The following is a 14,815-nucleotide window of genomic DNA, read 5'->3' as shown; positions in this document are numbered from 1 at the left end:
TCTATATCTAAGTGTCCTTATGAGAAGAAAAGACTACCATATTGTTTGTTAATGGCACTTTACAATGAGATCCAATAATAAAAGCTATCTGAAATATTTAATGCATTACAAGTACAAAGAATCAGAGAATTTGACGGCCATCTAGTCTGTCTGTTTTTTTACTGACTTAGACTCAAACCTTAAATAGTCGTTGGGCTCATCTTAAGACTCAGGATAACGATATGCCTGTTAAAATTCCCTCATTGTGTTAACAACTACCACATTGCTGTTCCAGCTGTGTACCACCCTCTCAAAAGAGTAAAACTTCCTAACGTTACACCTCACACACATTCATTTAATAAAAAATACAGTACAGAGTAGAAAATTGGGGCACATTTGGCTTCAGATTCTGCCTTCTTTTTCTTTTTTTCGTGGAGTTACAAGTCAATAAGGAAGAATGCCTGCCTTTTAACCAGACTGTCTCTGTATAAATATTTACCTTATATTACAATTCTGGCAACCTAGCCAGAACACACGTATGATTTAATTACATCTGCATTTTAGAGTTTTATTTTAGGGATATTCTCAAAAAAGACCAGTCTGTCTAAACTCCTCCTGCAAATCCTGAAGACAAAATTTATATTGTTTTAAAGTTTACCCAACCATCCTAAAATTATTGTCCACCATTAAAGTAAATCTATCAGTGTGAAAATGGGCAGGTATATCTAATGGCATAGATCATCGTAATCTAGGAAGGCTAGAGAGACAGAAGGCCTCATTTGTCCTAAATATTATATTTTAAAATTCAGTATACTAAATGAATTTATGGAGTTTTCAGATTAGAACAAATGCAACAGACGTATTACAAACCAATTTCCTGTGTGTTTTCCCGGAGTAACCTTTTTAACTTCCTCTGTTACTGTTGCCTTTAGTGTTAGCTGTGTTTTTATGAGTCGGGTGAGGAGAAACAAATTAATATTTTATGGCTGCTACCTTTTATATAGATTTTCACGTTCATAATTTTTAACTGTACTTTACCTTTAAAGTAAATATATTGGAAATGGTTAATATAACTGACAAACAAAAAAATACAAGCTATATGTCATTTTAGTAAATCAATTTAGTTATGTTACACGTTGTGAACGTGTCAGTTCCCATTTAATGAAACATATGAGTAAATTACCATTTTATGTCACCTACTGACAATGATATGATAAAAAGCTTTTGAATGTAGCCATATGTCTCATATATTTGTTTTTACTTATTAAATAAAATAAAAAAGTGTCTAATTCATCAATACTGTCTAGTCAAAATGTGTATTTTACCTCAATTTGAAAAGCTTCAAAACGAAAACTAGATTATGAAAGATGTCCTTGCAACTATATAGCTCTATGCTGAGCAGTCAGTGTTTGTACAACAGAAGTTATCATGTTCCACTGTTATCATGGAATACGAAGGCAGACATTATCTTTGTCCTGTAGGCAGTTGTGTACACTGGCATGGGCCTACACAGGCAGGTAGGTGTGGAATGGAGGTATACTCTTTGTTCCAAAACTGGGGGCAAGTCACCCTAATCTGTGATAAAGTTACCAGGTGCACCACTGCTTAATGAGTTGGTTACAAAGAATAGCTCTGATCCAAACTAGCACAGCCTCCTTAGCATGTACACTATTTGACCAAAAGTATGTGGACACATATGCTTGTTGAACATTCCATCCCAAAACCATGGGTATTACTATGAAGTTAGATTGCCCTTTGTGGCCATAACAGCCTCCACTCTTCTGGGAAGGCTATCCACAAGGTTTTGGGGTGTGTATTTGGGAATGTGTGCCCATTCAGCCAAAAGAGCATTTCTACGGTCAGGCAATTATGTTGTTTCGAGAAGGCCTGGCTTAGTTCTAATTCACTCCAAATGTGTTCAGTGGGGTTAAGTTCAGCGCTCTGTGCAGGCCACTCAAGTTCCTCCAAAACAAACCTGTCAAACCATGTCTTTATGGACCTTGCTTTGCACATAGTTATCTTTGGCTTGTGTGCAGCGGCCTGATCTTGAAGCTCCTGACACACAGTGATTGTGCTGATGTTTCTAGAGGCAGTTTGGAACTCGGCGTCATGCTCTTTAGCACTCAGCAGTCTGACCCTGTGAGCTTGTATCGTCTACCACCTCATGGCTGAGCTGTTTTTACTCCTAGATGCTTCCACTTCTCAATAATAGCACTTACAGTGGACCAGGGCAGCAATTTCACAGACTGACTTGTGGCACCTAAGTATGACTTATTCCACTGTCAATGTCTATGGAGATGACGTGGTTGATGGATGTGGCTGAAATACCTAAATTTAATAATTAGGAGGGGTGTCCACATACTTTTGGCCATACGATGTTCCTGTAGCTAGTACCGCACATACTTCTTTGGGGGAGCACTGGGATATGCTGTCATATGTCAGCACTCAGTTGAGTGGAGACAGATTGCAGAAATAGGCCCTCAGACACTGCCTGGGGCCAGGCATTCAAACAAATTACATTACATTACCTATAGGACATAGAAGGAACCCTGACACTGCCAACCCTCATCAAGTCATTTGTAGAAATGCTTAAAAGTATAGCATATTGTGTAACGGAGAATGGGTGACATTACAAATCCTGTTGTCAATGGCTAACTGAGAAGGAGATAGCGTGATTCCTTTTTTTTAATTATTTAGGAAACCAATTCAAAGAAATCTAATATTCTAACCATGGGAACCTACCTGTTGAAAATGCTTTGAAGGTCCCTTCCACTTGGGTGCTAAGATGTGTTTTTAGAGTTATGAAGCTCTCCAACATCGACCTGACATCATATTTAACAGCTGCCTGTTCTGACTGCAGACATTTCAGCAGTGACACTGTCTTCATTAATTTTTCATGCTGCTTATTTTCTTTTTCTCTGCAAAAAAAACCCCAAAACAAAACAAAAACATTTAAATAAATGTAAACAATTTTCCTGATTGTGTGCTTAATCTTAATATGTAATTTGGTTAAATCCTGTCATATTCTACCTTAAATATAAAACTGTACTTATGTACTTTTTCTAGAGATTATATGTAATTATTTTCACCAACAGTATCATTATAGCTAAATAATATTTTCAGTGCATGCCAGATATTACACACTAACAGAGTCAAAACGTCTCAGTTGGATTTTCAAAGCTGTCACAGGCAGAAGAGAGCAGAGTTGCTCCACATCACTAAAAGACCTTTATTAAGGTTCTACTGATGGATTGAGAGTGATCGATCTTTCAGACAAACTGTCACCAACTAGAGTCATTGCTTCTTTTTGATTATTTTAGCAGCAATGAAAGAAGTACTCACATAACTTAATAGAAAAATGTCATAACTCATGAAAACCTGCCTCCATTAGACCCCTGGAACTCTTGCGTTGCCAGTTCTGGAGTTGTCTGGCAGTGAGCATCTACAATGAAGCAGGGGCTCCGAGAGCGAAAATCCAGCTGGCTGGTAACCCTAATCTTAAACTTTAATACTATATAAGTAACACGTCATGTTACTGATATGTAAGTAACGTAACCTGGAGCATTGCTAGACCCTATACACACTGCAAAACTAGATACCTTGCTCAATGTACACATGTATTACGAACCCTATACATAGCAACATCTCTAGAAAAACAGCAAGAGTATGCGATAAACTACGCAATGTTATTTACAATCATGTATCTAATACCAGTTGTCATGCTTGCACATTAACATTTATTCATGCACTAACCTAGTGAAGCCATATATCACATGGCAAGCAACTCAAAATCCCAGTGGGGTCTTTACAAGAGTTTATTATACAACAAAAAGGAAAATAAATGTCTGCTATGAATCTTTAACATAGTACTAGTACATTCCAGACAGTGTTATTTTCCCTTACAACAGTGACCTGTCAATTATATATATATATATATATGCATTGGTATATATATCAATGCAGTTCAGCATTAATGCTCTCCAAATTCACTAGCAACACTAACTACTAACGGCTTATAACGGTCCATAAACCATATTTTACAATTGTCCTGGGGCTTTCGTACAAAGTATTTGAGTATATAAAGCACTTCACACGCAAATCAGCAGAAAAAAATGAGTGTCCATGTGGCAGGAAGCCATCAACAAAAAGAGGCCATGTGGACACCAGATGAACTGATGTCTAATGTAGGCCATCCCTGGCTGTTTTTGACAGAAATACATATCTCTATTGCATTTGAAGCTTTTAAAAACTAATTCCAGCCTGTCGCTCATTTATACAAATACACTGCGCTCATAGATTGTTCATTACCAGAAGGATATGTTAACACGAGAATGATCTTCAACTTTTTTGCTATATTTATTCCAAAAATTATTGAGAACCACAAATCTTGCCTTTTGGGTGAAAATTAATGTGTTGGAAGTTTCCATTATATCTGCAGAAAATAAAATATACACACAGCTAAAATTGTCAAAAAAGAGAAATAAATACAAATCCAGGGTGGAAGAAGTCCATCCAATATTATTACATGAATAGGGAGGAGAAGGAGTTAGCAAGCATGTTTTATATAATTATTTTGGTGACTATGTGACCTATGTTATAACCCATCCTGCCACTAGTGAAATCCAAATGTTTAACCTCTTCTAACAAAATAATCACACAAAGACTTAAGAGATCCAACAAAATGACTTCCAATTGAATGGAAGAGAGTTACAAATGTGCAATAGTATGTACGTGCTCCCCTGTAGTGTTCCCCAGACAAAAATCTGGGAAAAAAAATAGTTTCAAAGATATGGGGATTATTATAACATCACAAGTGAAAGAAAATATTAAACGTGTGTGTAAAGATAGGATTCCAGGATAACAGTTGGCAAACAGACATCACCGAGGACAAAAAATACCGTACATAATATACGGTACCAATAATGTGCTGTGGAAAACCTTTTTACAATAGAACAGCTTTAATAAATCATGAAGTGGTCTTTTTTTCTTGTAATTCCAAGCCTATCCAACTTGGACTTTAGTGAAGATATTAAGTGAGAAGCCACAAAGATCTGGACACGAATAGGTCCTTCAGAAAGACCTAGGCTTTAAATTGCTTCAGAGTCTCATTTGGGTTAAAATGTGGTGCAGTCCCACTAAACATTATACAGGGCTCGCCAAACTTGGGGTGCTTTGACGTAGCAGGGGGATAAGCAATATATAGGCATATAGTGCGCAGAATCGGCAATATTTATTTATTTATGAAGTGTATATTTGAAGGTTCTGACCAAACCTTAGGATTGAGCAGCCCCTCCAGTTGCACAGGTGTCTCATTAATGGCATTTAAGAGACAGTTTTAAATTGCTTGAAAGTCTTATTTGGGTTAAAATGCATTGCAGTCCCACTGATTCAGCTCCTTGGTAAGCATTATAGCCATGAAAAATTAGATAGGACTCACCAAACTTGGGGGTACTAGTGGTGGGATACGCAATATATGGCCATATAGTGTGATGGAATATTTACGCTTTATGTGTTAATAGTATTCACTGGGAATTCTTGTACACTTTTCAGATCCTTAGTAGTGGCTCAGTTTCAAGAAAAAGTACTCAAGACTTCACTCCCACAGATGTTGATGGAAGTTTCTGCTGCATCTGCTTCAAATTGTGGTTTCTCATATGAACACCTGTAGGACCATCTCAGGTGTAGATACTGCCATATCTATATTTACTATACTATTATCTGAGCCATCACATTTAAGCGAGAATTTTAACTTTAAGACTCTATTAACAAAAAGGCCCTGTTTGGAAGCTCATGTGGAATCAGATCAATGTATGATATTATCAGCTTCAGGCAATGTGGCCACGAGGACACCCATAGCAAAACACATTAACCCCTTACCACGGGGCTTGTAGAAATGCATGTGATGTACTAATGGTATTTCAGCCGTGGTTCATTATTACAACTTATCAATTAACAAGAAATTGCTTAAAGTTCTTGTGAACACCAAAAATGAAGCAGATCTGTTTAAGTAAACAAAAGTTTGGTCTAGTGTTGCTCTTGTAACAGGACTGTTCCGCAGAACAAGACCAAGGACTGTGCTTCGCAAACAGACTTGAAAAACACGACGTAAATACTTTTTTGCAATCATCTCGTAGATGACAATTCACCTTTAATTATTGTTAATGTTAGAGGACCCAGAAAACTGCTGGCTCAGTGATAACACCCCCACCTAAAATAATCCATATAGTGCTCTGTATATATATATATATAGTGCAAATTACAGTAAAACTATATAAAGATAAGCTATTTCTGCCAAATCTCTATAGCATTGTGTGTTAATAAATCCATGAAATGCTGAAATAAGCCTATAGCAACTTTTTAATAGTCTTTTCCTATACATGTCTCCTGTAACATATGGATTAAAATTGAACTATAAATATTGGATTTTTTTTTTGCCCCAAAAAAGAAATAAAACATTTCACTATTGACAGGGTCTCCCATAACAGTAAAATATTGCGCCAGTTGATAAATCTCATTTTGTAGTACAAAGAAAACCCCTTTAAGCAAGTCTGAAAAAGTTCTGCTATAAACTAGCCAAACATTGACTTGCAGCTATATGGAAACCATTAGGGGGTGCATGCGTATAATCTATTTTATGATATAAAAACTATAACATTTCTTTGACTGCTTGCTTTTCACTCGTGACTGGCATTCCACATGCACACTTCATTATTTCTTTTACAAAAGTCATGGGCGTTGTTACCCAATCTGTTTTGTAAATTAAAACAGACTTCTCTTCGTGCGCTTTAAACTCTGATCAAATACACTCTTAGAGAAACAGGTCAAGAGTTTCTCAACTGGGATCATACAACTTAGTCTCTTTCCTGGAGAACAGTGTGGGGGGGGGGGTTTCTCTCCAGATCAGAGGCTGTAACGTTCAGGGGATAAAAATAAAGTTATCACTGGAAAGAAAGTAGTGACATTTCGGAATAAAATAAAAATAATGGTAAAATGTTCTCTGCAAAAAAACATGGTTTCTTTGTTGTAAGTTTTATCTTTTTAAAAAAAGTAATGTTATGTACAAAAAGTGATTCTGCTATACAGTGAAAAGTGATTTTATGACCATAGCAACCAACGGAGATGAACTATAATAACTCGGTATAATAGAAAGGATGCAATCAGTCAAATATTTTAGACCAAACTGTATTGTTTTCAGCACGCACCAAAGCAATAGACCTAAGAGACAGTCTAATGTCCCTGACACCCCTGTTATAGAAGAATGCGTATTAAAGTACTCACTGTGAGCGCTTTGATTTACATTCATCTCATATAAAAAAAAAGAAAAAGAAAGCACACAGAATATGCAGTCATGGTGCAGAAAGTGTAGACATGAGTACTGGAGTATAGACTGGAGGTGAGTGCATCTCCAACAAGACATTTAGCTGGGGCGTAGGGAAAGAGGCAAATGCATTTGGGGGGGATTCTACAGGAACACGGGGGGTTATGACTTGCAATAGCGTTTGCAACATCATGTTGCATTACGCATGTTTCATATACCTCCTTGCTATATAATTATGGTTGGAATAGGGTTAAAAATCAGCCCTAACACTTAATAAATACCATAAATGCGATTGCCTGCTGGATACGCAGACACATGCTACGGTCTTACAGTTTTGCTGCTTGTGGCTATGTGTATACACTAAATGACAGGCACTCTCATACGAGCGGCAATACTTGAGAGGTGCCACGGTGCACTGGTCCAAGCAGATATATGCTTGGTTTGTCCTATGGCTAGTCCGGGTCTGTATATAACTAACAAAATTTGCCAGTTGCAGTCAATACCATATTCAAATCATGCTTCACTTAGATCTTGGCAAAACCATGGTCGTATTAACATCACTCACCGAAACAGCTGCTGCTGGCCATGTGCAACCGCTAGCTCTTGCTCACAGCATCTAAACCGTTCAGTAAAGAGCTCCAGCTCATGATCTTTCTCCTTCAGACTTAATGCCATAATCTGCAGCCTGGGAAAGGACACAAATATCATGAACAATCAACAGTCACACTGTAACCATGTTATTGATTTGTATTGCAAAATACATCACAACAATTACCATAGAACAGACAAAGATAACATAAAAAAGAATATAAGCTCAGAAGAACAGGGTCCTCTTTACACGGTATTATACATTTTGTATATTGTAACGTTTTCATTTTCACTCTCCTTTATTGTAATAATCCTACAGAACTTGCTTGAGCTCTATTAATAAGAAAGCAATGTAATGTAAAAAAAAACTATACCTTTCTACTTCTTGGAGATATTTAAAGGCCCCCAGAAACTCTCCTTGCCCCAGGCCCAGCAAACCATGCGGGCAGCCCCGACACATTAATTATTGTGATACACAGAGCTCTCCCGGGTCTTTGCTTTACAATTCAGAAAAACGCTAATTAAAAAAACAATTACCCTGCGTCGCATAACCCTGCAAGGCCCTCCAGCTCAGGCTAAATAAATATGTTTTCCATTGGACATGCCACAAATATTTCAAAAAGTTTCTTAGTACTCAAAGCATATGCCGAGTGGTAGGCATTACCTTCAAGTCTTAACCTTGTGCCTGAAGGAATGTGAAGGAACAGAAAACATACCGCACATATTTTTCTTTAGAGAAAGACTGATTCTGAATAGCAACATGATATATCTTTCAGACAGTACAACGGAAGGACTCCTTTGCGTTTAGCATGGGGAAGCGACCTTTCAAGGCCATCAAAATGTATAATGTTACAAAAGTAACCTTTTACGGTTTTCAACCTTTTTTGGGGGCAAAGTGTTTGATAACCCATAAAGGAAAAACTTTAAATTACAAATCTGGAACTAGTATTTTGGTTAAAAGGGGTTAAAGTTAGAGCAATTTCGATCTTCCTAGATTTTATTGGTGCATGATAGGAGTACCCCTTGTATGTAAATCTGAGAGTGGCATCTTGCACAATTAGTATGACTATGGGGGCAAAAAGGTGACAAAAGCAGAAGCAAAATAAAATACACAGTATGTATTACCTTACAAATTTTCATTCAAGCACTGCTCACATCAAGGTATTAAGGTGAATGAATGAACACAGCTCAGACCAGCGTTGTGGTGTAACATTGCATATTCTGCATTGTACTTTGCATTTCACGTTTATGCTACGGCTTAATCCATGTCTCATTTCATAGCTATTTAAGTCTTTGTATCATGTTTTGAAACTTGTATTCAGAGAGGATATAATAAATATGTGCCCCCAAGGTTGAAATATTTTGTTACAAGCTCATTGTAGCTTGTTCATGTTAATATTACATATGATACGTTGATTTTTTTTGGGGGGGGGTGGCTCAGCTGCTTTCATTATTCTTCACAGCAGGAAGAGGATAGCTAACAATGCAAGTGTTGAATGCTGTAAAAATTATGTATTGTTTAAACCCACAGTGGTCTTAGGTACTGGGAACACAGTAATGCAGAACTGCAGAACTGAATGTTTAGCTTTCATGACAGGAGACAAAAAAAACATATTTGAAACCAAAGTGCTTTCTTAAATGAAAAGATTCAGTTTGCTGAAAACCAAAATAACAAGTCATAAAAAAATTTCTTAGGAAGTCAGGACTTTGTGAAGCTGCTTTATGTTAAGGGTACTAAGGTAAAATACCAACTTACCCAAGTTACCGTATTGGCTCGGATATAGGCCGCCCCCGTATATAGGCCGCACCCTAAAAGTTTGGTGCTTTTTTAAAGAAAAAGTTTTTTTCTTTAAAAAAGCACCAAAAAAACATGCTGCCACTCTGCCCCCCCCCCGAGATATGCTGCCACTGTCCTCCTCCCTCCCCGAGATATGCTGCCACTGTCCTCCTCTGCCCCCCGACTTACCGGAGCTGACTCCCGGGTGTCTTGCGAGGCCGGCGGGGGACATCTACGCAATACGCGTATACAACTTCCGGTGCCGGATGTGCCGGCACCGGAAGTTGTATACGCGTATTGCGTAGATGTCCCCCGCTGGCCCCGCAAGACACCCGGGAGTCTGCTCCGGTAAGTCAGGCGGGGGGCCAGAGGTAAAACGCATCGTGCGGTTAGACAACCGCACGATGCGCTTAGACAACCTCCCGTGCCGGCACCCCCCCCCGTGGGAAGTGCTGGCAGGGGAGGCTGTCTGAGCGTATCGGGGAGTAGGATGCAGGTCCCCTGCACCGCTGCGGGGGATCTGTATCCTAACCCCGCTGCCTGCCCGGCGCCCGGGACTGCATGTCCCGGGCGTCGGGCGCTAGACCCCGAATATAGGCCGCACCCCCACTTTAAAGACTTAAAGTGGGGAAAAAAAGTGCGGCCTATATCCGAGCCAATACGGTATATAAATAGTCCGATGATCAGTGCTTATTTGAACTTTTCTCTGCAACTCTTAAAGAGAGTGCTCCTAATCTCAGCTTGTTACCTGTATAAAAGAGCCCTGTCCACAGAAGCAATCAATCAGATTCCAAACTTTCCCCCATGACCAAGACCAAAGAGCTGTCCAAGGATGTCAGGGACAAGATTGTAGACCTACACAAGGCTGGAATGGGTTACATGACCATTGCCAAGCAGCTTGGTGAGAAGGTGATTATTCGCAAATGGAAGAAAAACAAAATAACTGTCAATCTGCCTCGGTCTGGGGCTCAATGCAAGATCTCAACTTGTGGAGTTTCAATGATCATGAGAACGGCGAGGAATCCGCCCAGAACTACACAGGAGAATCTTGTCAGTGATCTCAAGGCAGCTGGGACTATAGTCACCAAGAAAACAACTGGAAACACACTACACTATGAAGGACTGAAATCCTGCAGCTCCTGCAAGGTCCCCCTGCTCAAGAAAGCACATGTACAGGCCCGTCTGAAGTCTGCCAGTGAACATCTGAAAGATTCAGAAGAGAACTGGGTAAAAAAGTGTTGTGGTCAGATGAGACCAAATCGAGCTATTTGGCATCAACTCACTGTGTTTGGAGGAGGAGGAATGCTGACACCCAAGAACACCATCCCCGTCAAACATGGAGGTGGAAACATTATGCTTTGGGGGTGTTTCTCTGCTAAGGGGACAGGACAACTTCAGCGCATCAAAGGGACAATGGGTGTGGCCATGTACCGTCAAATCTTGGGTGAGAACCTCCTTCCCTCGGCCAGGGCATTGAAAATGGGTTGTGGATGGGTATTCCAGCATGACAATCAACCAAAACACACGGCCAAGGAAACAAAGGAGTGGCTCAAGAAGAAGCACATTAAGGTCCTGGCGTGGCCTAGCCAGTCTCCAGACCTTAATCTCATAGAAAATCTGTGGAGGAAGTGGCTAAACATCAGCCTCAAAACCTTATTAACTTGGAGAGGATCTGCAAAGAGGAGTGGGACAAAATCCCTCCTGAGATGTGTGCAAAACTACAAGAAACGTCTGACCTCTGTGATTGCCAGCAAGGGTTTTGCCACCAAGTACAAAGTCATGTTTTGCAAAGGGGTCAAATACTTATTTCACTGAGTAAATCAATTTAGAACTAATTTGAAATGCATTGTTTTGGATTTTTTTGTTATTATTCTGTCTCTCACTGTTCAAATAAACCTAACATTAAAATTATAGACTGATCATGTCTTTGTCAGTGGGCAAACTTACAAAATCAGCAGGGGATCAAATCATTTTTTCCTTCACTGTAAGCAGAGAATTTACTCTTACCACCCATGAAACGGTATGCACAAAAATACACTTCCCATAGCCGAAGTAGAAATTATAGTTTTGCCCCAGTTTTTTCTTTACTAAGCCATAACTATGTGTCAGTGTGAGGCACATATAGAATGTATTTGGGGTTATATTTAAAAAAAGTGACTCTAATGCAAAATAGTACAAAAAGTATAATCAACATAGCAACTAATTAAACATTCTTGATGATTGAAAAAACACTTTGCTCCAACATTGATATACCTTTATATGTTGTATTATTATCCTGTACGTTAATTAGGCTGATTATATGTGTATCATCTTAAATTGGAAAAAGCAATAAACTTATTTTAGTTTTTCCGTTTTGTTTTATGGCAATAGACACTTTAATGCAACATGCCTGTTAGGCAAATTTTCAGCTCTATTGATATATACGAAAATAAAATGTTTTCCATCAATAAGTGGTAACTTCATTATGTATTGAAAAGTGCCCATTGTGTTAGAAACACTTTATTGCACTTACCATGGTGTACCCTGGCACTGACATAGAAAATAAGGAACATAACCAAAACAGTGTGTTCTGTTTTTGTCCCTCTTTGTTCCAAATTTACGGATGGAGAGAACTGCAGGAAGCCAAGCAGACCTAGAACAGCCGCAAAGATCTGTCTTATCAGAAATTTAATCCGAGCCAGATATTTGGGAGGGTGAATCGGTACAATACAGTCAGTACCGGGAAATGTAATCACAGACTGTGCACCACAACCCTTCAATGAGTGCATCCGAGCTGCTACTATTTTTCTTAAGTATAATGCTCGGGGCGAAAAAGAAGGATAAAGGGTCGAAATATATGAAGAGTTTCTGTACAAATGCTGCTGGTTCTCAAGAAGAACCTGAACATGTAGGAAACACAAGCCATAACAAAATGCTGTTCTTCCTTTTCTTAAGTTCCTGTTTGTGAACATTTGTTTTGTAAAAAGTTCTGTGTACTTTTTGGTCGTTTGTATCATTAAATGCAAAAAAATAAAAAAAAAATAGTTTTGCAAAATTAGTTGGTGAGTAAATGATTTTCTTCTATAGGCTTTTCGTGGTCAGGGAACCTTATGGAGAACATTGCTTTGAAATGGGCTACAGCAACTGGATTGTGTCCTTGTGTCTGTTTTGTTTGAGAGCATGACTAAACTATGCATTATCAAGTGGCTGCTCTGAGTGGTTATGAAGGACGAAGTCCTGCATTATGCATGGTTACATTTGTGAGATGTCTTCAAATATTTAACAATGCATATTCCGGGTCCAGCTCAGCTATTACTGCAGAATTCATTTAGGTTGGGCCATGTGGAGTTGGGGAAATTTCAACTAATCTCAACTAACCTCGATTGTATTAATGATTAAACTTGCAAGAACAAAATGCTTGTGTACCTGCAAAAGGCATAACTGTCTTCAAGGTGGGTCAAAAGAGGACCTGGGTCCAGGCTTACCATTTTGGCCAACAGCAGCTGTTGCTGGGTGCCCATGGGACCAAAGGACCAAAGCATATTGAGTGAAGTATCAACAATGGCAGAGCTGCTGGCATCAGGTAGAATGGAGCTAGAGGGGCAGTAGGGTGGCTTGCCCAGAACCTCATTATAATTAAAGATGACCATACATAGCATGAGTGAATGGTAATTAAATACAACATACAGAATGCCATTACACTTTTAACCCGAATAAAGCAAATGCCTCTTTTGCCTTTGGTTTGTAGTACTCAAATCCTTTGTTTTTAGTACAAATTGGTATTTTAAGAGGGATGTGTTTATGGTTTTGGGCTTAAACTGAGGTGAGTATATATAGATGTAATTGGATACACATAGATGTCTATAATTAAGTGCCTGTGTTTGGAGCAGAGTGGGTTAGACAATCTATTTTTCAGGAACCCTGTCCCACTTTTGAACCTCGCAAAACAGATCAACAAAGCTGAACATGTTGTGCATCTGTCATCGTATGCTTTATGGCGTTTGGCGTATATGTAAAGTATTTCTTCCCTCAGCGTCTCTGTGATGTAACTTCAAGTTACTTCCTCAACATAAATCTGGTTTGAGAATGTGATCAAAGAACAGAACCATTTAGTGATATGCAGTTATACTCGTGTACCACAATATTTCACATGGTTAATGAGGTGACAACAGATGGGGCCCCAGGTAAAACCCTATGCATTTCCAAGACGGTTAGTTAGGGAGGGAACCGTTAGAAGCAGGAAATTATGGTGTGTGGTTTCAGCATGTGACTGTGTGAACACGGCTAATCTTTGTGACCTTGTGAAGTCTGAAAATGAGGATCAAAACAGTTAGCAGTGCCTATCACTCTGTGATAGTAATTTACAGTCTGCGAGGGACATTACAGTATCGCCAAACAATTCTTACTGAGGGCATGCTGTGTACTGATAAGATATGAATGTTGTGGCTTCTATAAACCAGCTTGCTATACTGAGCTGTACAAGATTACCACACAGGGAAACAGAGCTAGAACATCTACATCATATCTATATTACATAACATAGTAAGAGGCACTGTTAAGAGCATGCAATAGGTTACATAAGGTAAATGCCAACCCATTTGAAGAGACTTACAGGCAATTACATTACAGAATAACATGACGTGATACTTATTGGGAGATAAGAAGATAACTTGGATACTGTTATTTTCCATAATGCTACCTTTTTTTTTGCTTTAATAACAAAAAATGGTAGTATTTCTCGGGATTAAAGAAACACTCTTTTCTAATGTGAATAACATTGGCTTGAAACCATGTGCATTCTCAAACTGACAAAGCGGATTTTGACTAGTTCCTCGTGCACGCGTTTTAAGGGAACATGTCTATACTTCCACATTATAATAGGAAGCAATATTACTAAAAGAGGAACTCTCACTCATTTTTATATCACTAGTATGAGATTAAAAATACAGTTTCAAAACTCGGGTGCTGTTTTCTTTTACTAAAACAATTCTAGTTTTTACATTACATAATGCCACACACTGTCACCTTATCGTACTGTCTGTGAAAAACAATGCAATGGCTCAGTCTTAATCACCAAGTTGGACACTTTGACAAATGTCTGTGGAGGAACAGACTTCGTTATCATTGCCATAAAGTATCAGCTCAGTGTGGTGTTTGAGCAGGGAATGTCTCCC

At 38.8% G+C, this 14,815-nt stretch overlaps 1 protein-coding gene across 1 annotated transcript in view; it reads right to left on the bottom strand.

Moving 5' to 3' along the window:
* LOC149300347 (uncharacterized) overlaps positions 1–14,815 on the bottom strand; it is a 51,364-nt gene that overhangs the window by 27,107 nt on the left and 9,442 nt on the right. The window contains exons 5-7 of the mRNA XM_089485305.1: positions 12,175–12,294; positions 7,863–7,982; positions 2,722–2,897 (exon numbers count right to left, since the gene is read on the bottom strand). Coding sequence (XP_089341431.1) covers positions 2,722–2,897; positions 7,863–7,982; positions 12,175–12,294 — 416 coding nt within the window. The remainder of the gene's footprint in view (positions 1–2,721; positions 2,898–7,862; positions 7,983–12,174; positions 12,295–14,815) is intronic.

Source organism: Sceloporus occidentalis, unplaced genomic scaffold, assembly GCF_023333645.1.
Source record: "Sceloporus occidentalis isolate IW3139 unplaced genomic scaffold, rSceOcc1.0.p SCAF_25, whole genome shotgun sequence".
Classification (NCBI taxonomy): Eukaryota; Metazoa; Chordata; class Lepidosauria; order Squamata; family Phrynosomatidae; genus Sceloporus; species Sceloporus occidentalis.
The sequence above is the reverse complement of the archived record's forward strand: the minus strand, read 5'-3'. Positions and strand labels throughout refer to the sequence as shown.